Raw genomic sequence first — 26877 nt, 5'->3', positions numbered from 1 at the left:
GGCTATTTTTTGGTTGCTGCCATCATTGTTGTTTGGCGGGTCCGGGCTGGGGATTCGAACCCACCATCTTAGGTGTACGTGGCTGGCGCCTTAGCCGGTTGAGCTATAGGCGCCGAGCCGAGCCACAAAACTCTTAATAGTTGGTTGAGGTTTATTCTTGGGCGGGTACACCTCACCTATTTATGTGCCCTTGCATCTGTTTACCTTTTTGGCATGTCTCTTTAACAAAATAACAGACTTAAAAAAAAAAAAAAGTAACTGAAACTAATTTGTTTCTGAGGCTGGCTAGTTTAGTGGTAAAATTCAGCTCCGGATTCTACCAGCCATGTGATACTGGGCATATCAGTTATCTTCTCTGTGTCTCAGTTTTCACATTCCAAAAAGGAGATGATGAAGCAGTTACCTTACAGAATTAAGGGAGATAATACATTTAAAGCACCTCGAATAAAACTTGGTGCACAGAACTGCAGTTTGGGCATTATCTCTCAAGGAGGTGGTTGTGAAGAACAGTTAGAAGGTCTTCAGTTCACAAGCCAGTAAAGTAGGAGCAATGTACACAAGTAAAGGATTCTTCAGTTTCCCAAGAATGCCCTTCAGGGTTCCTATAAACAGCTGTCTCTATCTTTTGTACAGCAGTGGGACTTGCCACAGTTTCTGGGAATTTGTCTGTGTGTTAGGTGAGCTGTAACATACCTTCCGTTCCTCATCGCTCACTTCTTTGAGTTTGCGTGTTCATCCCAACAGATCCTTGGGTATAGGGGTCTCATCAGGTTTTTGAAACCCCCTGGCACCCCCTGGTTTCAGATTCTTCTCCAGCATCGGTCCTTTTTGGCCTGTCCTATTGACTTCCCACCTGTGTTTGTGTTTGCAGGACTTGAATGTCACGTGGTACACCAGCAACCCCGACTTCACCAAGTGCTTTCAGAACACCATCCTCGTGTGGGTGCCTTGTTTTTACCTCTGGGTCTGCTTCCCCGTCTACTTCCTATATCTCTCCCAACATGACAGGGGCTACATCCAGATGACACATCTCAACAAAGCCAAAACTGTGAGTCACTTGAAATTTCATCATGGTGGTGGTGGTGGTAGAGAACACTTGGGTGGGGAGTAGTGGTTGGTGCAAACTGACATTTTTCTTCTGCTTATTTGGCCCTGAGTTTCTTTTTCTAGAAGGCATAGAAAAGAGATGAAAGCGAGGGCTCTGGAGTCAAAGATGGGTTCAAGTCTTGGCTTTACTCCTTAGTATTTGACCTTGAACAATTTTTTTTTAACCTCCTAAAGACTCAATTTCCCCATTTATGCAATGAAAATGATAGGCTCTTTCTCAAGGAAGTATCAGGAGATTATCAGGAGATCTTTTTCTTTTATTGAGGCTACATCCTTTTAATTTTGTTTTTTATTTTAGAAAAGTTTATTTTGAAATAATGATAAACTACAGAAAACTTGTAAGAATGCAACCAAGAACTGCCTTCTAGGGCAGGGGCTGTGGCTCACGCCTGTAATCCTAGCATTTAGGAGGCCAAGGCAGTTGGATTGCCTGAGCTCACAGGTTTGAGACGAGCTTAAGCCAGAGCCAGATCTCATCTCTTAAAAAAAACAAAATATGTGGGCATTGTGGCAGGCGCCTGTAGTAAGTAGTCCCAGCTACTCAGGAGGTTGAGGCAAGAGAATTGCTTGAGCCTAAGAGTTTGAGGTTGCTGTGAGCTATGATGCCATGACACTCTACCGAGGGTGACAAAGTGAGACTGTCTCAAACAAACAAACAAAAAAACATAGAATGCGTTTGTGAACTTAGTTGTCTGATCTTGTATGCGTTCCTGTTTATTTTTTCTGAATCATTTGAGAATGGGTGGCAACCTCTCCCCACCCCCACCCCTTATCTTTTCAGTGTATCTTTCCTCAAAACGGGGCTATTCTGTTAGGTAGCCACCATACAGCTCTGAAATCGAGGAAATTTCACGTGTCTCTGATGTGTGTTTAAAAACCCACGGTCTGTAGCCCGGTTTGTCCATGGCCCCAATACCGTGCTTTCTAGCACCTCCCCCTCCGGCACACCACCTGGATCGCCAGCTTTCTGCCTGCTTTTCTTCCCTCTGGAAGACCTCTTGGCCTTGCTTTGTCTTTTATAGCATTGACATATTTGGACCTGCTATTTTATATATAGTATATCCCTCAGTCTGGGCTTGGGTGGTGTCTCCTGCCGAGGTGATGAGGTTCATGCAGGTCTGGTTGGAAAACTCCAGAAAGGATGTGTGTCCTTGTCAGGGTGTTCTGTGTAGAGCTACGTCTGCCCCTCACTGGTCGGGCTGATTTCGATCATTTGGTCCAAGTGCCCCCTTTACAGCTGACAAGCAATCTGAGAGGAGGGATGTGAAGAGCGTAGAAATGTCCCCTTCTTGGGCCCACTTTCTTCTGGACTTAGTGTTTATTCTCAGTTCTTAGTTTTTGATTCTTCACTCAGACATCACCTACCTTATCAGAGGGGCCTTCCCACCCCCTCTCTTACCTGTTTTATTTCTCTGCATAACACTGACTCCTCTCTGACAAGATGTGATGTCTTTTTCAGTTTGTTTCTTAGTGGTTTCCTTCACCTAGGATGTCAGCTCCATGAGAATGGGGACTTTTCTCTGTTTTGGTTTGTGTTGTCTCCCTGGCCCCTTCTGAAAAGGATGTGCCCTGTAGTAGGCCCTGGATATATGTGGGCTGGCTGAATGCTGCTGAATGAATGGGTATTGTGGGAGGGGCTCCTGGGCGGTGTACTGGGGTTGTGGGTACAGATGAGCTGCAGCTGAGCTCTTGAGCCCTCAGGTGCTGGGAGAACAGCCACCAGGCATAGAGTCCTGCCAGAAGGAGGGGTGTTACAGACCAGCACGGGGGAAGATATTGTCCACCTTCCGGAGGATATTTTTATATCTGAGGATCATGGCCAGTGGTTTGTGGGTCGGCTGGTTCTCCCAATCCTGAGCTTTTGGTGAAGGGGCTGGGGGAAGTTCTAGTACTGTCTCTTAGATGTGAATGTGCTTCTCTTCTAGGCCTTGGGATTTTTGATGTGGATTGTCTGCTGGGCAGACCTCTTCTACTCTTTCTGGGAAAGAAGTCGGGGCATATTCCTGGCCCCAGTGTTTCTGGTCAGTCCAACCCTTTTGGGCATCACCATGGTAAGTAGAAGCTGGCTGTGAATCCTTGACCATCTACCAGTCACAGTGGAGACCAAAAGCAGTAGCCAGCATTTAGACCAGGGGTCCTCAAACTTTTTAAACAGGGGGCCAGTTCACTGTCCCTCAGACTGTTGGAGGGCCGGACTGTTGGCCTTGGGTCTAGTTGGCTGCTAAGCAGGACAGGCAGCAGTGACAAAAACACCCGGTGGGCCAGATAAATGTCCTAGGTGGGCCGCATGTGGCCTGTGGGCCGTAGTTTGAGGAGCCTGGTTTAGACATATGAAAACCTCACAGTAAAAAGTAAGAAAATTGGCGATTCTCTTGCTTCAGCCTCCCAAGTAGCTGGGACTACAGGTACCCACAATAGCCACAATGCCTGGCTGGTTTTTTTGGTGTATTTGTTTATTGTATTATTGCAGTTGTCACTGTTGTTTAGCTGGTCTGGGCTGGGTTTGAACCTGCCAGCATTGGTGTATGTCGCTGGTGCCCTACCCACTGAGCTACAGGTACCACCTGCCACCTTTCATTCTTATACTGGCTTCCTCAGTCATTTATACAAACTGCCTGGGACCTAATGGCCTCTTGTGGTTTCAGGCTATGGTATAGGAGGTGTGATACCAAGCTGAATAAGAAATGGGCATCCAAGCCAAGGGCGGTGGCTCATGCTTGTAATCACAGCACTGTGGGAGGCTGAGGAAGAAGAATTGCTTTAGCTTAGGAGTTTGAGACTTGTTTGAGCAAGAGTGAGACCCCAACTCAAAAAAAAAAAAGAAAAAGAAGAAAAAAAAACCCAGCCGGGCACTGTGGTGAGCGCCTGTAATCCCAGCAGCTTCTGGGGCTGAGGCAGCAGGATGCCCACAGCCAAGTCTGAGGTTGCACTGAGCTATGACACCACTGCACTCTGCTGAGGGCATCGGGTGGGACTCTGTCTCAACAACCACACAAAGAAATGGGCATCTGCAACTCAGTGGACGATACAGACAGGGAAAGTACTTTATTAATTACAGCTGACACGCGAGTACTTACTGTGTCCTGGCAGTGTTGTTGGTGTTTTACGTGTCTTGAAATTCATCTGCTTCTCAGGACAACCCTGTGAGGTAGGTACTATTTTGTCTTCATTTTATAGGTGAGGAGACAAGACTCACAGAGGTTAAGTGCCCTGCTCAAGGTCACACAGTTACCATGTGGTCAACCGAGGGGTCGTGCTTTTAGCCCCTGCATTGTGTAGCTTCCGAGCTGGGGTCACAGAGTTCTCAGAGAGCCCCCGAGTGTTGTGGAACACGGAGGGAGCAAGGGGGAGGCAGGACGTTCTGAGCAGGGAGAACAGCTTGTGCGGGGAGGGCTTGCAGGATCAGAAGGAGAATGTGGGGAGGGTTCTGTGAAGCAAGAACACACAGTGCGGTTCGGGGTAGATGGTGAATGTGACAGGGGTCAGGAAAGGCAGGTGGAGCCAGATAGTGAACCACTGTGACATTCCTTTTTGAGACAGTCTTGCCGTTTAGCTTAGGCTGGAGTGTAGTGATATCATTGGAGCTCACTGCCACCTCAAACTCCTGGACTCACGCAATCCTCCTGATTCAGCCTGCTGAGTAGAAGTAGATGGGACTACAAGTGTGTGGCACTATATCTGGCTAATTTTTAAATTTTTGGCAGAGACAAGGCCTCACTGTGTTTCCTAGGCTGGTCTCAAACTCTTGAGGACTGTGACTCTCTATGGCATGCATGAGATGTTGGCTCTCTGCCAGACACTATCCTAATCACTTTATTTGTTAACACATTTATGTGTGTTTGCTGGATAGCCTCATGTTACAAATAAATAAGCAAATTGAAGTACCCAGAGATGTAGGAAATGGCCTGAGGCCACCCAGCCAGTAAATGGTAGAGCCAGATTCCAGCCCAGGCTGTAGGGTGTGGCTGGGGCCCCTGCATCTGTTGTGCTGTATTTCTTTGTGAAGACTCTTGGCTTAGTACCTGGCTCTCCTACTGGGTTTGCTCTTCCTTGTGTCCTCAGAGCCTGCCACCAGGCCTGGCATGCAGAAAGCACTCCATAAATGTGTTGAGGGGATGGGTCAATAAAGGCTTTGCTTCTGGAGGGAGAGACTATATGTTTTGGCCAGTGCGGCTCATATTCACTCAACCCTCCCATTCCTGGTCTTTTGATTGGACACACTGGGGATGTTGGAGTGATGGGCTGAGACTTAATACGCTTTTGGCCCCTAGGGGCTCTGAGCTGGATGTCAAGAGGTAAGCTGGCCTCTGGGATCCTCATCCTCCCTCTCCACCTGCGGGCTCCATTCTCCCAATACCTGTGGGAACCAGAATGTACTGGCACGAGAAGTACAGGTCAGGAGACAGCAAATAAATTTTATCACTATTCTATGCCAGAAGTTGGAGATAAAAGCATATATTCAAGCTGTTAACAGACATTAAACAGATGATTCCGTAGAAGGCACAAAGTGTTCCTTTGTATAGAGTGCTAGAGAGGGTGGAGTTAGGGGAACTTGGTTTGTTCTAGCAGGTAGGGAGGCTTCTCTGAAAGAAGGACGATGGAGCTGAGTCCTGAAGGATGAGCAGGTTGTTAAGAAGTTGAGAGGGCGGGCTCGGTGCCTGTGGCTCAAGTGGCTAAGGCGCCAGCCACATATACCTGAGCTGGCGGGTTTGAATCCAGCCTGGGCCTGCTGAACAACAATGATGACTGCAACCAAAAAATAGCCGGGCTTTGTGGCAGGCACCTGTAGTCCTAGCTACTTGGGAGGCGGAGGCAGGAGAATCGCTTGAGCCCAGGAGTTGGAGGTTGCTGTGAGCTGTGATGCCACAGCACTCTACCCAGGGCGACAGTTTGAGGCTCTGTCTAAAAAAAAAATAGGTTGAAAGGGCAGAGGATCATCCAGTTGGGGACAGGAACATGAGCAGAAGTTCTGGGGTCACAGGGAGAACTTGAGAGCTGGCCTCTGGATTGGAGCAGAGATGGTTGGGGAGGCAAGCCAGGGAGATGGGGCAGCAGGGAGGGCAGGGGTCAACCCTGTGGAAACTTAAGTGTCAGGGCAAGTGGGTTTTGTTTTTTCACTCTGGCCCTCTGGCTGTTTTAGTCAATAAAGTTTTATTGGCACACAGCCATGTAAAGGCAGAGCCTTTCCTCCATAGCCTAGACCCAGTGACCCAAAAAGCCTAAACTGTTTATTATGTGGTCCTTTGAGAAACAGTGTGTTTCTGAGGAGCGAGGTGGCTGGAGATGTGGATGGGACTGTTGTCGAGTTTACCAGGAGGACCGTCTTGAACATCGCCGTGACTGAAATGATAGCAATCCTAAAAGCCTGGTTTTGTTTGTTTTTTTTTTTTGGTTAAAAGATCAACTGCAGAGCATGAATTTGTTGTAGAGAAAGGAATCTGTCGTTTAGCACTTGGTTGTGTTGTGCGAGGAAAACGTGCAAGTCTCAATGGTGCAGCCCGCTTAGTCATCATTTCAACTCAAGTTCACTGGCGCCAGAATATTTGGGATTTTTCTCAGTTGAGTAAAGGACCAGGTCAAGATGTGGAGCTTTCTGATATGAAACAATTCAAAAGTTCATTTAAGAAAATTCTTCAGAGAATATTAAGAAGTGTGACAATCAGCTTCGGAGACACTGAGGAGAGTGCAGGCTGGATTCAAATCGTGAGAAGCACAGCGTACAAACGTACAAAGCTAAACCAGCACTAACCCACCTATGTCCCCATGCAGTGTCCCCGGACTCTGCACGCTTTCCCTTCTTTCTCCAAAATGAGGTGCTGTACCCGCTCTGGGTCAGTCACTGACAGTTACTAGCAAACACCAGCAGATTGTGAAAATGGACCTGAGAAGCTGATTATCTGGACTCCCTCAAGGCTGTTGTTGTTGTTGTTGTTGTTTTTTTTTTTTTTGAGACAGAGCCTCAAGCTGTCCCCCTGGGTAGAGTGCCGTGGCATCACAGCTCACAGCAACCTCCAACTCCTGGGCTCAAGCGAGTCTCCTGCCTCAGCCTCCCAAGTAGCTGGGACTACAGGCGCCCGCCACAACGCCTGGCTATTTTTTGGTTGCAGCCGTCATTGTTATTTGGTGGGCCCGGGCTAGATTCGAACCCACCACCAAGGCTATTGTTTTTAAGCAGCATAAATTAGCACCTTGAAACTCACAACTCCATGAGCTGGGTATAAATGTGGATTCAAGGACCCTTCATGAAAACAAAACAGAAAAAGAAAGAGTCCAAAGAGTAACTGGAGAAACTTTGGGAGACTCTACAGATGGAACCTCAACCACAACTAGAATTTGCATAACAAGCTTGAAATGAAGTTCAGAAGTGACTTAAATGGAGGTGTCATGGCTGAGATGGAAGAACCCACCCCACTCCCATGACTGATAAAGTTCTCTAGCCCACCTCTTTCATCTTTCCGAAGCATCAACATCCTCAGCCTGGCCAGTATTGCCCATGCACGACTTTCTCCACTGCTCTCACTTGCATACCTAACAAGAGGATGAGTTATTTTAAAATTAGAGATAAACAAGATACATGTGATTTTGTAAGCACCTCAGTTCTTTGACTATATTGCACACACGTTTTAGTTAATGGCTCATCCTGTAGCTTCAGTCTATACACTTGTATTTTAGAAGTTAATCCTAGGTATTGAAAACTTAAAGATATTCATATAGTGTAATTGTTGGCACTGATTCTTTCCTCCTCCACACTGTGCCCCCTCTACCCCATATCCTGCTGAGCATAGAAATTGCGGGAATTTCAGATGTGACAGGATATAGATGCCTGTGGCTCCACACTTGACCTTGAGTGCCTGGTGCTCTGAAGTCAAGCTCATGGCAGGCACGGTGGTGGAGACTGCTGGGCGTCGTGTCTACTGTCCTTTTCCCACTCCTGGCTCTCCTCCATCCTGGTGAGGTCTGGCTCCAATTGCTGGCGTCCGGAAATTTTTTTTCTTAATCCTTGGATCAGGAGAAAAGCACCAAGAAACGATACCCAAGTTCATACTTTTTAGGGAGAATTATAAAATTGGTCCATTCAAAGGGTAGAGTTGGATCCACTGAGTTATTGTTGCGAGAGTTACATATTCAGTGATTTATTTATATAAAATAATGTTCTTGTAAATATACTTTTCATGATCTGTTTCATCATACAAGTAGCATTCAAACTGACCAATATACAATACTGATATATGAATAAAGACATTGTAAAACTGTTTTAAAAAAGTGTGTTGATCTCTGATGTCAACCAAGCTTCCCCCTCCACCCCTGCTTTTCCATCCTATCCCAGATGTACACGTGGTCTCGTTCGATTCCCACAATTTTCCAGACGAATCCTGTCAGCACCTCCATTTTGCAGATGGGGCACCCAGCGAGGCCGGGGTGGAGCTGGGCCTGCAGCCAGGTCCCCCTCCGTCAGTTCTTGCACCTTGAGCTGAGGGCAGCCCTTGTCTTAGGCCTCATGTCCACCAGGTCTTGGGTCTGGCCTTCTTTCGGTAACTTCTGTGATGTGATTCTCTCTTCCAGCTGCTTGCCACCTTTTTAATTCAGCTCGAGAGAAGGAAGGGAGTTCACTCATCAGGGATCATGCTCGCTTTCTGGCTCATAGCCCTACTGTGTGCTATTCCCATCCTGAGATCCAAGATCATGACTGCCTTAGAAGAGGTAAGTGGTGGCCTTGTGCTGCGTCTTCCTTCAGTGGCTCTTGGAGGAGAGGCTTGCTCCATCTGGTGTGGGTAGAAGCTGTGCACCAGATCAGCACCAGCTTTTGTTCTAGAACCTTCCTTCTCCAGGGCTCATTTATCTGTGTAGCTCTGAGGGGCCTATATGGCACCTGAAGGGGAGGAGCCATGGGCACATGCTGACTGCCCGTGAGCCCCGGCAGCAGTAAGCAGCGAGGCAGTTTGGCTCCTGTCTGGGATGGAGCCATGTTTGTGGAGTGACTCTTTTCCCCGGGGACCCTCAACTTGTCCCCACGTTACCTTTGTGGTGTTAGCATCTACGCTGGCTGAAGAAGTTGTTTACATTGTCTGCTGTGTGTCACCAGCAAGAGTTTTGAGGAGTGTGCACTTTTAAAATCCAGTGTGCTGCCCCTGCCATCTTAATCGGAGATGGGCATGAGGCCAAGAAACATTTATTTAGCACTCAAGGTGCACAGTATAGATGGTCTTTATTGGTGATGGAGGGCCCTGCACTGATGGGGTTTGTGGTTTATAGTGCCTTGGAGGGCACTAGATGTGCTTCTCAGATGTTCTTACTGATTGCCCACAAGGACTCGGACAGCACTCAGCACTGACTTCAGCACTCAGTGAAATTTTGGGCAATCTTGATTGGGGTGGGCTGGGGGCTGTCTCAGGCCAGCGGGTAACACTCTGAAATTATGACTAGTTTCCCCAGACAGATGTTTCCTTGGAGGCAAAATCGCCCCCAGGTAAGAACTACCAGTCTGTTTAAAGGTGAGGAAACTGAGGTGCAGAGAGGTAAAGTAAGTTGACCGGTCCCCACAGGCAGTGGGAGCGAGTCAGCCCAGGATGCGCTCTGTTTCACTCCAGGACCACCTTGCACTGGGCCGTGGCGAGCAGGGTGGCTGCCTATGATGGAGCCCCCTCTCTGCTGTTCCGTCCCAGGAAGCTGGGAGTGGCGGGGAGCCTGCGAAGGCTCTGGCGCTGAGATTGTGGGCCTTACCAGAAAGTGATCACCTCTCCTTCCTTCCCTCCGTGTAGGGCGCCCAGATCGACGTGTTCCGCGACGTCACTTTCTACGTCTACTTTTCCCTTGTGCTCATTCAGCTCGTGTTGTCCTGTTTCTCAGACCACTCGCCCCTGTTCTCCGAAACCATCAACGACCCTGTAAGTGTGTCACAGATGTGTGCGTACCTGTGTGTCTGTCAGAGAGACTTGTTACGCAGCAACAGCTAACATTCACTGGGTCCATCCAGGATCTTGTTCAGTCGTCCTCATGCGCCCACACGTAGGTAATACCATCCTCCTGGCTCTGCAGACAGAGCAGCCGAGCCCTTGGTGTGACTGGATTTGGGGACTGAGGGGAGAAGCTGCTTTCGGTCATTGCAAATGGCTACATCTTGCAGGCCTGTTGGGTTTCTCACTTGGAATGGTGACTTTTTCACACAGATTCTAGCTGCCTAAATCTTTTAGAAAAATGAAATATTCTGACAGATTAGGGCCATAATCCCACAGGGCAGTGGTTGCCCAGAGCTGAGGAGTAGCGCCCAAGCTGGCCAGGGCTTCTGTATTGTATCACATCCTCTTGCTTCCCTCGTGTGTGGCGGACACCTGGTCCCTGGGGATTAAAGATAGAGACCCCTGGTGTATTCTGTCAGTTTCAGGCAAATTCTGTAAGTACAGAAGTTTATCAGTGGGCACCATGGAGATGTTTCTGCTTCCTGCTGATAGAATGACAGGGTACACAATCATTTGTCTACTGTAATTCTCTCTTTCTTCCTCTTCTCCTTCTTTCCTTCCTTCTTTTTCTCCTTCCCTTTTCTTTTTCTTTCCCTCCCTCCCTCCCTCCTTCCAACAAATACCAAGTGCCAGGCCCCAGCATGGGGCTAGAGCAGTGTGGATGGAGCAGAGTTCTTACCCACTTAAGACTAAGGTAGTCATGGTGGGGATTGGGGGGCAAAACAATAATCCAGGACCCACGTGTGTATCGGGTGGGGGTGAATGCTGAGGGGAAGAAAGGAGGGGAAGGCAGTGGAGGTGATGGTCAGGGATCACGTGCAGTTTCTGATAAGAGAGATCAGAGAAGGCCTTCCCAGGGGTGGCCTGAGGTACAGGAGTGAGAGTGAGGGCCAGGCAGACACCTAGAGGAAAAGTGTTCCAGGCAAGGGCAGCAGGTGCAAGGGCCCTGGGGTGGAGCTGTTGTGGGGTGTGGAGGGAATATCAAGAAAAGCCATGTAGCAGGAGAAGGCTGAGAGATGGGGTCTGACAGGTGGGACAGTTGAGCTGTCGTTTGGGTTTTATCCTGAGTGCAGCGGGAAGCCTTCAGAGCATTTACTCCATGTGCGTTTGGGGATCGTCAGCTGTTAATCAGAAAATTGCAGTGGGAGTAGTTTTGAGCTTCTGTTTTCCCCTTGGGCTTGTCCTGAACTTCTAGAAAGGGCTGAGGCTCGCCTTGTGGGTTGTGAAAGATTTTGTTGGGGGCATCAGCATGGAGGAGGCAGGTGACGCTAGCCAAGAGATTTTAGAAACCTGTGTCCCTTTGTGTGTTCTGAGAGGCCCGGTTCTTATATTCCCCACCCTGAGGAAGAGCTGGGCTAGAGAAATTAGCAAAGCTTATATGTCTGTGTGTGTGTTCATGCGTGTTTGTGTGTGTGCATCTGCTTGTGTCTGTATGTATGCATGTACATGTGTGTGCTTCTGTATGACTGTGTGCTCATGTGCATGTGTGTTTTCATGTGTATAAAGTTCACCAGGGTAGTGACTGTGCCTGGGGCACCCCATTGGATCCATGGCCTGTGCCTGCCACAAAGGAGGGGCTCGTATGTCAGAGGTTGTTGCATGTATTGTGTATGAGGGGGTGTGGCAGCAGAGTGTTGCCATCTGGAAACATTTGTTAAATGTTGGACTGTTGAGGGGTTTATACCACACAAGGCATGCCCACCTGGGTGGCTGCAGACCTTGACTTGCTCTGAGGGTAAACTGAGTCTGGGTGGGGCTGAATGGTTGGCCTGGCAGGTCATCTGACCTATTAGGCTTCTCCTGGGAGCCTGGGATGAGCCCTCTCACCAGGGACTTTCCTGAAAACTTTACATGGGAGAGAATTTCTGATTTCCAGTTGTCTTTGGGGGTCTGGATAAAAATCCCTTTGCTTCTTTCCTGGATACATGTGTACCGAGGTGACTCATATAACCAATCTGGCCCTTTCTTTGTGCTTTCAGAATTTCTGGCAGGCTGGGTCTGGGGCCTGCTTCATGCCTTGAGGGGGTATTAAGCGCCGAGCTGTGGAGGCTGGGCTATGGGGGGCTGAGGGGTGGGACACCCTTAGTCTTTCTTCCCAGCCATCATCTCTCTGTCTGCTGTCTGTCTCATTTCCTCCCTGCTCTTCCTATCACTTTTGATCTTCCAAGAGGGTGGAAGATGTTGTTGTTTGCCTCTTGTGCAGTGCAATCCAGCAGGCTGGCAAACCCAGTGTGTGGGCTGGTGCATTTCTGACATTTGTGCACAGGGCTAGGAAGAAAGGCTTCCATTGGAGAATGCTCTATCCAGCCACCCTGGCATTGCCTCTGACTTCCTGTTCAGTAACCCAGTAGGGGATGCCATTTGCCTCTTTACAGTTTGGAATCTAGACCAGGGGGTGGCCAGCAGCCCATGGGCCAAATCTGACCTCTTGTCCATTTTTATAAATAAAGTTTTATTGGAATGCAGTCACATCCATTTATTACAGAGTGTCTATCTATGGCTGCCTCCAGCCACACTTGCAGAGTTGAATGGTTGATACAGAGGCTATCACCCAAAGCCTAAATATTTACTGTGTGGCTCTTCATAGAAAAAAATCTGCCTATTCCAGCTCTAGAAAGTTACTTTAGCTCTGATGACTTTTTCCTTCTTTTTTGGTCCCCTTTCCATTTTCAGGCATTCTTTCACCCTGTGAAAGGAAAGGGAAGGGAATTGGTGTTTATGAGATGCACCGGTGCTAAGCTCTTCATATACATATCTTATTTAACCCTCACACCAGCCATGGTGAACTTGGTAAAGTTGTTATTTTTTTCCATTTTACAGTTACAGACAAAGAAAGTGAGTCTCGTATCAGGCTATAGGCTCGGTCTACCCTGTCATCTCAGTGCCTAAGACAGAGCCTGGCCCATGGTGGACTTTAAGTAGTGGTTTATTGTGGTGGTGGTGGTGTTGTGCAGGGAGGGCCTCACTACATGTGGCATGGGTCTCATATAAGAGCGAGGTCTGCACTGGGCTTCACAGGACATTAGACTAAGCTCTGTCTTTACTCACTTTTTTTTTTTTTAAGAGACAGAGTCTCACTTTGTCACCCTCGGTAGAGTGCTGTGGCATCACAGCTTACAGCAACCTCTATCTCTTGGGCTTAGGTGATTCTCTTGCCTCAGCCTCCTGAGTAGCTGGGACTACAGGTGCCCACCACAATGCCCGCCTATGTTTTTTTTGTTCTTGCAGTTCGGCCAGGGCCGAATTTGAACTCGCCACCCTTGATATATGGGGCTGGTGCCCTACTCACTGAGCCACAGGTGCCTCCCGTCTTTACACACTTTTCATACTATTATATCAGGAAGGAAGAGGAAAGGAACTACTACATAAGGAGACCTGCTGAAGGCCCGGCATAGTTCTAAGAGCTTTATCTCCTTTTTAGAAAACATTGCCTTTGTTTATTTTGGTGAAATACATATAAAATTTGCCATGTTATCCATTTTAAATGTACACTTCAGCAATGCTAAGAGTTTTTAAATCTCATTCGAACCCCTGCTACTTAAAATGGGGACCACAACCTGCTGTATCTATATAACCTGGGACCATGTTTAGACACATATGATCTCAGGCCCTGTCCCACACCAAAACCTGCACTTTCACAACATCCCCAGGTAATTTGTGTTCACAGGAAAGTCTGAGAAGCATTGGTTTAAACTTCACAATAGCTTTGAGAAGGAGGTATGTTTGTTTGCCTTATTTTTTTAAAGGTGTAAAGGAATTATGACTTAGAACTGTAGACCTTAACACCTTAAGGTTGTTGATGGAGGCAGCATGGTGTGATAGAAAGAAGGAATCCTCAGGTTGGACTTAGGCAGACCTGAGTATTTAATCACATGTAGGTTCTTTTATCCCTTCAACAGGTATTTATTAAGCGCCTGTTGTGTATTGTGCTTGGTGCTAGGGATACTGCAGTGTGAAAATAGATATGGTTTGAACTTTGGGAGAAGAAATGATTTCTTCCACACTCTTAGGTTCAGTGGCTGGGGCCTGCAAATCAAACCAATAAAATATTAAAATATCATGTATGCAAACACTAAGGAAGTGGTTAGGCCTGAAAGTGTCTATGTTGTTTTAGCAAAAGGTGATAAATTTGTAGAGAAGTGACAAGACAAAGAGAAAGGGGTTTGAGATTCTAGAGTTGGTAAATTGTGAGAAGGAATATATCTGTGTGTGGGGAACTAGTAGAAGATGAGGGTTGTTTTAGTAAGGTTTGTTTGTGCAGATCTATCTCAGTGTTGCCAGTGATAATGGTTCTTTTCCTGGTGTGGGAGAAGGAAAGGGGAAGATTTATGGGAAGGGAAGTTTATATCCTGCTTTTAGGCAGATAGGGAAAGGACATAGAGGTCTTTTTGTGTTTGCTGCTGCTTAATTGCCTTTAGCTCAAAATAGTCCTTATGCCAAAGTAGGGTATTTTGGAGTGGCATATTCTGATCTGTTACTCCATAAAAAAAACCACTGAAATGAGGTGCATGAAACAACTATAGCATAATGTTCCACAGTCCTGGGTATTGACAAGGCTCAGCTGGGTGGTTCTCAGCCTCTCCTGTGGTTGTAGTCAGATGTGGCTGGGACTCAGGTCACCTGCAAGGTTTCCTCAGTCTTGCATCTGGTAGTTAATGCTGGCCACTAGCTGGCACCTCCTCTGGTGTCAACACCTGCATCTGGCCTCTCTATGACCTGTATGTCCTCACAGCATGGTGATTGATCTCTTAAGAGGGAGCATTTCGAGAGAGAGAGCTGGGTGGAAGCTGTATCACTTTTTATGATCTGGTCCTAGAAGTCACAGTCATTCCCAGCATGCTCTGTTGATTGAGGCAGTCACAAAGGCAAGGAACGCAGACTCCACTTCTAGACAGGTGAATGGCCAGGTCTCATTGTAAGAAGAGCATGTGGGGTGGCAGATAATGTGCTGGCTATCTTTGGATAGCCATGTGCCCTTACAAAGCTTGCAGTTCAGCCAAAAGCTCACAGCTAGCCATGAAGCGGGTTAGCAAACACATAACCACATAACTACATTACTGCAGGTGAAAGGTAGGAATCCGGTTATGTGAGAAACAGCTAGATCTCTAACTTTGGGCACATTGCTCTTTGGGGGTCTCAGTGTGCCCTTCTGGAAGATGAGTTGCAGCCCTATTTAAGGTTGGTGGCAACCCCTCTTCCATAACCAGGGGAGGATGACACTGTGACATGCTCTTTGTTTGTTTTCCCGCTGGAGTCACAGTGGAGCCTGGAAGCTGGGGAGAATCCAGCTCTGCCGCTCTGCCGCTCTGCCGCTCTGCCATCCCAGGAGCAGCAGTGGGCAATCAATCACGTGTTGCCAGCCCTCAGAGTGATCAACCGTGGCCCGGGGCAGCCAAGGACTGGGTGAGAGCTGCCTCTCCTGGGCCGCCTGTGCTGAGTCACTGTGTCGGCTACCCCCCAGTTGGCCCTGCTCCCACTGTGTGACTCAGATGTCTATTCTGGCCCTGGTTTCTCTGTGGGCTCCTCCCATCTCTGCTTCCATCTCTGGGGCTGACTAGGCTTCTGGGAGCCTGGGCAAGGCTGACTGCCTGCCCGTCCCAGGGCTCATGCCCATCTTAGCCTCACAGCCTTTCATCTGGACACCGCTGTGGCTACTGCTGGGCGGTGGCAGGAAGGAGTAGGAGGTAGCTGTAGGTGGGGGATGGAGGCCACAGGAGGTCACTGGGTGGATCCTCCCTGCTCTTAGTGGGCTTCCCCAGACCCACTGACTCAGGATCTCACTTTAACAAGATCCTGGGTGGTTTGCTATTGGAAAACACTGATTTGGAACATTAAGTAAAAGCTGTTCATTCATCTGCAGTAAGAGGTAGGTTTAGTCCTGTCCAGACAACATGGAGTCAGCATTTTACTATGAATATTTTCAAGCTTGTAGAAAAGTTGAAAATATTATACGGCGAGCAGCCATAGACCGAGTACTTAGAGCTACGGTTAGCATGTTGCTAAATTTACTTTATTACATACCTATCTATCCAGTCAGCCACTCAGCCGGCCAGCCAGCTAGTGTTTTGATTGCTGAAACTCGCTTTTGAAGTACATTAATATTCTTCCCCCAAATACTTTCCTGTAAATCATTAGCTACAGTTTAGTATTTGCTTACAGTACTGGGTTTTTTTCCTTAAAATTTACATGTAGTACAATTTCTGATCTTGTTAGTATTTGATGAACAATGAACTTAAACTCTTGTCAAGATAGGGAATGTTACAAGGTCTCCAGAAAGTTCCTTCCTGCCCCTTCATAGTCAGTCTCCGTGACCACCCCCTTAGCGGCCTAATCTGGGACTGTTGACAATTAAATGATGGTAAACTCCATTTTCTCTCCCTTTTTCTTATGTTTTTTCCATCTTTTAGTAATACAGAGTCATGCTAGCAGCTGAGCTGGGCTAGGAAGGAACAGACCTCCCCACTGCCCTGGAGGGGAGATGGAAGGAGGGGTGACAGCAGGCAAATAAACCAACAACTATTGGGCAGACGGTGGAGGCTCTGAGGGAGGGTGGTGCTGGGGTTGTGGGGAGTTGATTTGAGGTCCACAGCTCAGCATGGGGCCAGCATTGGGGGAGGGGATGCCTAATCAGAGGAATGTGAAGCCTGGACCAGGTGTAGATAGTTGAAAGTGATGGCGTAGAGGGTGCTCCTGGTAGGGGAACCAGCATGTGCAAACGTCCAATGGTGTGATGGAGCTTGTGGGTGCTCGGGGACTATGTGGAGTGCTGCGAGGGTGGGCTGGAAGGGCCAGGTAGTGAGTGGAGGGAAATGGAAGAGCCAGGGTGCAGAGTATGAAACATCAGGGTAGAATTGTGTATCACTAGAAGGACTTGGAATTTTAACCTGTGCATGGTGGGAGCTGATGAGAGATTTTCCAACAGTGGAGCATACTCTCAGGTTGGACATGATTTGGAGGACCCCTTCAACGGAAAGGAAGAGAATTCATTGGACATGGAGAGGTTGGTGGCACTGAGAGTGCCCAGGCAAGCAGAGAGGAAGGCTGAGCTGAGATGTTGACTCTGTGTACACTAGAAAAACAACAAAAAAAGACAAGCGCCTGGGAAAGGCAGAAGGGTCTGGTATGTGATACAGTATAGGGAGCTTGAGGTCCTAAGCAGGGATGTAGTTTGCACAGCTGGTAGGCAGTGGTATAAACAGATGGCCAATGTTTACATTGTAGGGGAAAATTTTTTTTTTTTTTTTTTTTGAGACAGAGTCTCACTTTGTCGCCCTGGGTAGAGTGCCGTGGGGTCAACTCACAGCAACCTCAAACTCTTGGGCATAAGCGATTCTCTTGTCTCAGACTCCCAAGTAGCTGGGACTACAGGTGCCCACTACAATGCCTTGCTATTTTTTGGTTGTAGTTGTCATTGATGTTTGGCAGGCCTGGGCCGGATTCGAACCCACCAGCTCCGGTGTATGTGGCTGGTGCCCTAGCCGCTGAGCTACAGGTGCTGAGCCTGGGGGACAGTTTCTTACTATTAGACGTTTAGTTTCCATCCAGTAATAAAGAAGCAACTTGGTGCACTGTATTATTTAAATAAATATCATTAAATATTATTTGTTTAATACTCATGCAAGGCAAGGTGGAGTGATTAGTCTCCCATTTCACAGATGAAGACACTGAGGGTCAGAGTGGTGAAGTGTCAGGAACCCTCCCACTGAGTTCTCACACTAGAGCATGCATTAGCCTCACCTGGTGAACCTGATAAACCGTAGGTTGCTGGGCCCCACCCCCTTAGTTTCTGATGCTGTAGGTCTGGGTGGGGCCCCAACATTTGCATTTCCCAGATGCTGCTGGTGATGGGGCTGCTGCCCACAGCCTTACTGCAATGCAGAGTGGAAGTCACCGGCAGAAAACTAATTAGAACTAAAAGCAGAATTAAAACCAGAAACATGTATGGAGACCCAGAGAATTTCTGAGAGACCCAGACAAGGTTCCCAACCTACCTTGTGCTAGGTAAACAATGACCAGTGCTGGAAGAATCAATGCCTGAGACTGTTGTACCAAACTGGCTTAAACTGCAGGGTTTGTGGCCAAATCAACTGGTGCCAAACATAGTGCCAAAGAACACATGTCACTCTGCTTGGATAAATCAGGCTTTCTACCATCAGCCAAGACTTCTCTGAATTATTTTTATTGTGGAATGAATGAGGAACCAATTAATCCACCTCCTTCATCTCATCTGGGATGAGAGTTGCTGCATTTTAGCCTCTGAGGCTGGAAACCCCCTGGCCAGTAGCTCTGTCTTTTGCACGGAATAAATTATGTCAGGAGGTTCTTCAGTTCAGTGGAATGCTGTCTGGATTGTCCTGCCCTGGCCTCTTTTTCCTTCTTTGTTGTTGGTCCTTGACTACTTCAGAAGCTAAGTTGTGTTATCAAATAAGGCCTTCCATGTCAGACGAGATGTCCATATACCAGCTCACAAACTGATAGATTTCCTTCTTTGCCAGTGGGGGTGACCCTGTGTTTGGCCTCTGTGTCTGTAACTTCAGATAATCAGAAAAATCCATGTTTGGATTTAGGGGAAGGAGGAAGCCTGGGGAGAAGAATTTGACAAAGCTCTTGGTATGTGCAACTTAGAAACTGTGAAATGGTCAGTCAGTAATGCAACCTGATTGCATTTGCAGCGTGAGTTTTCTCCCAGTGGCTGAGACTCAGTTTTGTTAGCCAGGGTGAGGGTTAGTACCCCCAGGGCTTGAGGGTCTCCTTGTGCTGGATGTTTTAGTCCTTCTTCCCCCATCCTCCACCCATCTCTATCCTCTGTGTTGATGCCAAGGCTGAAGAAGACTAGATTTGGAGGCAAAGATTAACACTTGAGGCCTGATCTCACAACTGAATAATCACTGTGTCTTAAGGAATTGTGTAGGTTGCTGAAAGGAGGGGATAGCCAACTTCTGGTGAATACTTAGGGCTTTGCAACCCCTACCATCTCTTCAGTAGTACCCAACTCTGCTGTACAGCTCAGAAGCAACCACAGACCATGAGTCAATGAGGAGGCATGACTGTGTTCCAATAAAACTTTATTTATAAACAGCTGGCCTGTGGATTGAACTTGGCTGCTCCTGATGTATGGAACATCTTGGTGCAGCTTTATTGGTATATGTTGGCAAGTAAAAGTTATATCTATTTAAGGTGTATAACTTGATGTTCTGATACACTACAAGCCATTGTTGCTGTTTTTACTATTATGAATATTATTACTGCCACTAATAATATCATTTCTTGAGCTTTACTTAGTGCCAGGCACTATCCTAAGTACTTAGCAAGTTTTATCTCATTTAATCTTAACTACTAGGAGCCTGTGCAGGGTCCTATGGCCAGGAAATACCAGAGCTGGGATTTAGACCCTGCCTGCTAAGCACTGTGCTTCACACATAAGCTCCCCTCACCCCTGCCCCCTGCTTCTCCCTGTTCTTTTAATCCCCTTGTTGCAGCTGTTTTGTTGTTACCGTTTATTTGCATCCTGGTTTGCTTACTGTCCTCTCCCCCTGGGCGGGAAGCTGAACAAGGCAGAAACCTCACTGGTTGCTGGTCACCGTTACTGTCATCTTCACAACTCCAGGTCACCAGCACTCAGCCCTCATCCTGCTGTACAAGCAGGTCCTCTGGAAACATTTGCTCAAGAAATAAGTGAGTCACTGACAGCAGGCCCCACCCCCTGCACACTTCTCTGCCACTAAGCCACCTAACAAGTCTTCCACAGTGGGGAGAACTTGGGCTGCCCTGGAACTGGTGATTCCCTGATAACCCACCACTGACTGGGAGGAGGAATGCCTGTAGGCAGGAAGGTATCAGTTCTCCCAGAAGAAAAACCTACCTGCCGTGAACATTTTGTGGCCAGCCTCCAAAGCAAGTACAACCATCTCCACGGTTAAGGTTGCTCTCTTAAGTTGAAAAAAATTATAGTTCTACGTAAAACAGGGAACGTACCTAACAGATACAAACCTAATCATCTGTATCCTCATACTAGTCTGAAATAAAAACATAAAAATAAAAAAAATCATGTCAAAATTAAAAAAAAAATTCTAGTTTACATCACAGTCCCACAGACCTTATGTCACTTATCCCTCCCGGCAGTGTTGTGACGAAGGCTGCGCAGTGGGACTAACTACTCGCGGTTTTCAGATATGAAAACCAAGACTTTGGGGGAAGAGATGCATCCAGTGTCATTCACCTGGAAAACAGCAGGGCTGGGATTTAAACCCAGGTCCATCTGGCTCCATGGTCTGAACTTTCTCTGCTTTCGGTTGGTCTGGAAGGTAGATGCCTAGACCAGCTGCATCTAACTTACCATATTATCAACAAGCTGATGTTAGGGCCCCACCCCAAAAGGGAGTGATGGCGTTAGTCTGCCATGGGCCCTAGGAAGCAGCATTTAACAAACTCCCTGGGTGATTCTGGAGGCCGGGCAGGTCTTGGTAACCTCCTCATCCCTCAGGGCCCCAGAGTGGTGCCTGGCCCTTCTCAAGCCTGCCTGTGTGTTTGAATCACTGCGTGAGAACTTTTTATTTTGCCTTTATGATGGAAACATAAAGTAGACAACATAGAGTAAAGAACTGCCTTAGGTACTTATGCATTTCGTAGGTAAGCGTTTCAGTTAAAAATTTATTTTTAATGGCTTTTTTATTTTGAAGCAGGCTCACAAAAAAGGATGTACAAATAGTAGAGTTCCTGTGCCCTTTCACCCAGATTTTCCCAGTGATGATATCTCACAGATAAGGATTTAAAAAAATAAAACTGTACTAGCATCTTTGGCTTACAAATATTAACCATAATTCATTAATTTAATATCATTAGATATTCCAACAGTCCATTCAGGTTGCAAAATGTCTCATTCTTATGTTTTATCGTCCCTTCTTACTAGCTAGAATTTTTCTATGGAAGGTCACTTCCCTCATCTCTGTGGTCACCCTGTGGCATAGCTCATTCAGGAAAGGTGGGAAAATGCTTATTTCCTTCCCTTTTTTCTATTTTCAAAACAGTCACTTGGCTCACTAGTTAACGCTAGTGACAGCAAGATGTGTTTCTTTTTTTCCAGCCCCAATATGAGCTTGTATATTTAAATACACATGGTATGTTTCAGCCCATTGTACTTGTCTGAGCCCGCTGGAGCCCAGACTGTCTCTTTGTTGGCCAGTGGGAGCAGCTTCTGGTTGATTCTGGGGCGTTTTAACAATCCCACTCATCTTTAGTTTCTTTGTTGTTGGAAATGACAAGATGTTCTAGGCTTCTCTTGTACATTTCCTGCTCAGTCACTTTGACAAGAAGACTCTGGTTGTTTAAAACCAAAATAAAAACAAATGCCTGGTCCTATCCCAAACCAGCTTGATTAGACTGTCTAGGGAGGTGGGGTAGGGCCTAGAAAGAGTGTTTTTTAAAATCTTTCTCAGCCTGAATGGAAAACCGCTTGATTAGAGTATGAGTCTTATCAGGCTCTCTGAACACCTTATCCTTTCAAAATACTGAAACAATTCCTCAGAGTCCTTGGCTAAAGGCTGCATTGCTGTATGGTGACCTCCCTTCACTGAACCCACATGTGTTCCGGAAGACCTGTATGTATCTACATTCGAAGCTAGCCTTTGTCTGTAATCCAGAGACTCTGTGCCAGGGGCCCTCAAACTTTTTAAACAGAGGGCCAGTTCATTGTTCCTCAGATCGCTGGAGGGCCGGACTGTGGGCCCCAGGATGAGTTGGCTGCTAAGCAGGACAGGCAGCGGCAGCAAAAACACCCGGCAGGCCAGATAAATGTCCTAGGCGGGCTGCATGTGGCCCGCGAGCCATAGTTTGAGCACACCTGCTCTGTGCTAATGTTACTTTCCTTATCTGCATGTTTTTGAGCTGGGCTCGCTGTTATACCTCTCAGAAATAGGTTTATTGATTTCTTGTTTAGAATCTGTCTGTGATTTTCCATTGCCTGTAGGATAAAGAATAAAATTCTTGGGACTTGGCGCCTGTAGCTTAAGTGGTTAGGGCACCAGCCACATACACTGGAGCTGGCAGGTTTGAATCCAGCCCGGGGCCTGCCAAACAACAATGACAACTATAACCAAAACATAGCCGAGTGTTGTGATGGGCAGCTGTAGTCTCAATTACTTGGGAGGCTGAGGCAAGAAAATCACTTAAGCCCAAGAGTTTGAGGTTGCTATGAGCTGTAACGCCACGGCATCCTACCCAGGGCGACAGCTTGAGACTCTGTCTCAAGAACAAAGAATAAAATTCTTTGTATGGCCTCCAGCGTAGACTACTAAGGCCTCCTTTTGGTTCCTAGAGTCTGCGGGGCTTCCCTCTACCACAGGCTCTTTGCACACACTCTTCTCTTCTGGGAATGCCTTGCCTGTCTTTTTTCCTTAGTTTTCCTCTACTTCCTGTCTTCTCAAGGAAACCTTCTCTGTTTATGTTGTCTCATTGGTGATATTTATGCAGTTTTAAGGCGCACATCACCATTGCAGTTTTACATTTGTTCATGTGACCAGCTGACTAATCTCCCTCTGGAACTTAACCATTTGGGGCTCACATCCTGTCTCTACCACTTTTAGCAGTGGGACCTTAGGCAAGTCCTCCCACTTTTGCTCTTCAGTTTCTTTAACTATAGAAGAAGGTCGATGCATTTACCTACCTCTTCAGGTGGTTATGAAGATTAAATTAAAGGGGATAATTTGTATACAAAAAAACAAAGAACAGAGCTGTCTAGTAGGGGAAATATTTGTTGGATGAACAAATGACTGCAGTGGATAATAGCTGTGCCTTTTTCACAGAGTTCTGCGGGGATATAAAATAATGCAAGCGTGTAGCTCTTTGTAGAGTATCTGACACATGATACTAAAAACCTTTATTGCGTGAATAAGTGAAGTGGGATCGGCAGTAACACCAGCTCCGGGGGTTGGAGTGAGGCTATGAGATAAGGCAGGTCTGTAGTATGGGGTACTGTGCTTGCACGCAGTAGACACTCAGGAAGTGTTTCTTGGGCGAATCTAGAGGAGCCCTTCTCCTGGAGCTCAGGAGAAGTAATTCATTTAGGGTGCAGAACAGTGTGGCGCTTTGGGTAGATGGCTCTTTTGAAGGAAGAGTGATGGTCAACTGACGATTCCTTGCTGAGCTCTGACATAGAAGGAAGGTTTAATCATTCGTTTACCTGTTGTTTCCCCCCTGTGCTTTCTTTCCATTAGAATCCTTGCCCAGAGTCCGGTGCCTCCTTCCTTTCCAGGATCTTCTTCTGGTGGATCACAGGGTAAGGCCGGGCACCCAGACCTTGGGTGCGTCATGTGGAGTAAATGGATGGTTGAGTGAACGAGTGAATGAACAAACAGCTCAGCTCTGCCATGGCTCCCTTCCTTTCCCCTCCCTCCTTTGTTCTTCTGAGGAACTGTGTCCAGAGTCAGCCTGTGCTGGGCGCATGTTCTCAGAGACACTGACGCTGTCCCCTAAGCTCGTGGACTTGACTGTGATAAGTACCTGAGCCATGAGCAGCTGAAGCCCTTATGGAAGTCTTGGCCTGGGGCAGCCATAAGCTATCCTGTTCTTAGCTGCAGTTGGGGGTATTTCTAACATTAGCTATAATAATTATTATTGATATTGTCATCTCTCCCTCTTTGGAAAAATAGTACATGCTTCCCACAGGAGATGTGGGTGAGAAACATACAGAGATCAATAGCAAGAGGCAACCCAGAGGCAGCCACTGTCAGCGTCTGGTATACCTCCTCTGGCCCCCCCACTTTGCATAGCTTTTTCTGCCCATGGTCAACATCTTTCTGGGGATTACTTCAAGCTTTTCCCCCTGCTAATTAGAATCGTCTTTGTATCTATGCACTTTTTCTAGACATCTTTTTTCAGTGAGAAAATGTTTTAAATTACTGTTCAAGAACATCACTGGGATACTTGACATAATTAAAATATGGACTACTTTCTTATTTTTAATAATCGTACTCTGGTTATATAAGAGCTCATTATTTCAGGGGGATACACACAAAGTTTTAGGGGTAAAGGCATGTGGAGTCTGCAACTTAAATGGTTCAGAATAAAGGTTCTGTGTATGCATGTATGTGTGTAAAGAGGGCTAGAGAGCAGAGTGATACTGCAGTATCTTAACAGTGCTGAGCTAAGTGAATTCTTTGTATGATTCAAGAAAAAAAGTTATTATTTGTATGATTTTTCTATTAATTTATTTCAAAATAACAAATGAAAATACTACGTTTACTTCTTATTCCTTAAGTGTTCAGATGTGGAGAAACCTAGTATAATAAACAACTCATCACCCAGGTTTGAATAAGATTGCTAATGCTTTGTCATAGCAACCTTTTTTTTTTTTGAGACCAAGTCTTACTGTGTCGCCGTGGGTAGAGTGCCATGGCGTCACAGCTCGCAGCAACCTCAAACTCTTGGGCTTAAGCGATTCTCTTGCCCCAGCCTCCCATGTAGCTGGGACTACAGATGCCTCCACAATGCCCAGCTTTTTTTTGTAGTTGCAGTTGTCACTGTTGTTTGGCAAACCCAGCCTGGGTTTGAACCTGGTATCTCCTGGTGTATGTGTGTCCTAGCCACTGAGCTCCCAGGCACTGAGCCTGCCGTACTTAAACCTTGGTATCATACGTGTCACTGAGCCTTTTTTTTTTTTTTTAATTTACTCACTGAGCCTTTCAAAACTTAAAATCTAATAAGTAAATTGGAGTTATCCTATATTTTCCTCCTGAATCTTGTGCATCTCAAAAAAAAAAAAAAGATGACATTTTTCCTAGGTGACCTAACAGAATGAGCAGTAATTATGTGACATGCTTACATGTCCATCCATATTCTGATTGACTCATCTGTGTGACTGCCTCGGGTTGTAGGTGCTGGTGCCACAGAGGTGGCCAGTGCTGCTGGTGTGTGGAGCGAGCGCCATCCTCCTCCTCCCCACATCAGCTCACATTCACCACTCCTCTTGTGTTTTGTCCCAGGTTGATGATCCGAGGCTACCGCCATCCCCTCGAATCCAGTGACCTCTGGTCCCTCAACAAAGAGGACATGTCAGAACAAGTCGTGCCTGTCTTGGTAAAGAACTGGAAGAAGGAATGTGCCAAGTGTCGGAAGTAAGTGCGAGTTTCCTTGCACTTCCCAGGAAGCCAGACACTCTGGGATGTTCTGGCCACCTCCTTCCTGTGGCCCGAATCTGTATTGGGACACTTTATGGTTCTGGGCAAGAGGCCTCACTTCTCTGGGCCATAGTTTGCTCTTCTGCCAAATGGGATAGACCCTCACATGATGTGAAGGCACTTTGGGTAGGAAAGAAGAGAGAAAAATGCCAGTTAAGTGGGCAGTTGATTCTGTTTGCCATGACCCTCGATCCTTGCAGAGGGTGGGCCATGGGTATGGCCACTTTCTTTTGTCAAGAGTTTTTTGAAAGAGGGAATACAATCTTGAAATCGTTTTAGAACTTTCTGCCCATCAATAGATATCCTTTGGTGAGCCTGACTCGGAAGCCCTCATTTTAAAATGCATTTTTAAAGTGCAGTGTTATTCCTTTAGAATGTTCTACTGTAATTTTAAATTATCTTCCCGTAAGATTTCGCCATATATATAAGCCTTTGTGGCTTCCAGGGTTTACTGCTCATGCGTGTGACGGTAAGTGCAGCCTGAAGGTGCTGTACTCAGTTCTTAGGAAGTTAAAGATCCCATTTTTATGTTGAACCTTGACTTCATCTTTCAGATTCTCTTGATCACCTTAGGCAATGGTGTCTCATACCTAAGGTTGCAGGAAAAAGAAACAAAGGGGATTGAACACAAAAGTCTCTGCACATTTGCCAAAGCCAGAGTTTGCATCCCTTGCAGTACTGCCATTTATCGCCAGTTCCTCTCTGACCTAGTCGACATCTGAGGCCTCTAACTGTATCCAACCCAATCCCGTTTTTGTTGTGACTCACAAACCCAATGAAGATGAAAAATTTGCTCAAACTCGGCTGGCCCCAAACATAACATCTGTAGCGCTTCAGAATCCAAGAGAACCTTCCCATGATTCCCACCTCCTGGGAGTTGCCAGAAGTTCTACTTAACAGTCCATGCGTTAAAAGACAAACTTCAGACAAACTAAATGTAATAGAGTTTAATTGAGCCAGGAATGATTCCCAAACCATCAGCCCTCAGAACTGGTGTAGGTTCACAGTGACTTTGGGTCTGCCACTTGGTCAGATAACATTTACGAACTCGACCTGGGTTGGCTGCAGCATGGCATCTGCCTTATTTGAACATGATTTGAACAGTTGGCTGCCTGTGTTTATCCGAGACTTGCCTACTTGTTATCAGAGTAGTTTATGGTCTGTTTACACATTCAGTTAGGTTATAGTTCACTATGTATGGAAAAGCCCTTAGGCTGAGCTTAGAATGTGAGGAAGTTGCTTTAGGCTAAATCTCACACTCTCATTAGGCTCCTTGCTGGTGGGGATTTCCTCAGTTCCTGGCCCAGCGGAGTTCAGACAGTATCAGTGGACAAGTGGACGATTGCTACCTTCGCCCACATCAAACTTTGGATCAAGTCAGCAAGTCTGTTTTTCCTGTCAGGCCCCACTGTCCTGTCTTTTTATGTCCACCTGTCCTTTTGTGTCCACCTGTTCTGGGAAGTTTGATCCAGACTCCTGTCTTCCCTGCTCAGCTGTCCTTCATTCTTGCAGCTGGACCGTCCAGATGGTCTGCTGCTTGCTTCTCACTTCTGGGAGTTCCTTTCACCCTTGCAGGCCTCTTGTTGACCAGATGTTTTCCTTTTCTGATTTAGCTGATCCTTTCCATTGCACCTGACGCC

General features: G+C 46.8%; 1 protein-coding gene across 1 annotated transcript in view; it reads left to right on the top strand.

Annotated features, from left to right (window-relative positions):
- Nucleotides 1-26877, top strand: part of ABCC1 (ATP binding cassette subfamily C member 1) — a 149970-nt gene that overhangs the window by 44243 nt on the left and 78850 nt on the right. The window contains exons 2-7 of the mRNA XM_023513856.1: nucleotides 872-1048; nucleotides 3033-3158; nucleotides 8671-8808; nucleotides 9867-9992; nucleotides 23276-23337; nucleotides 25043-25174. Of these exons, the coding sequence (XP_023369624.1) occupies nucleotides 872-1048; nucleotides 3033-3158; nucleotides 8671-8808; nucleotides 9867-9992; nucleotides 23276-23337; nucleotides 25043-25174 (761 nt within the window). The remainder of the gene's footprint in view (nucleotides 1-871; nucleotides 1049-3032; nucleotides 3159-8670; nucleotides 8809-9866; nucleotides 9993-23275; nucleotides 23338-25042; nucleotides 25175-26877) is intronic.

The sequence above is a fragment of the Otolemur garnettii genome, unplaced genomic scaffold (assembly GCF_000181295.1).
Source record: "Otolemur garnettii isolate 467f Iridium unplaced genomic scaffold, OtoGar3 scaffold00044, whole genome shotgun sequence".
Lineage (NCBI taxonomy): Eukaryota > Metazoa > Chordata > Mammalia > Primates > Galagidae > Otolemur > Otolemur garnettii.
This window is presented reverse-complemented; position numbering and strand designations above follow the sequence as displayed.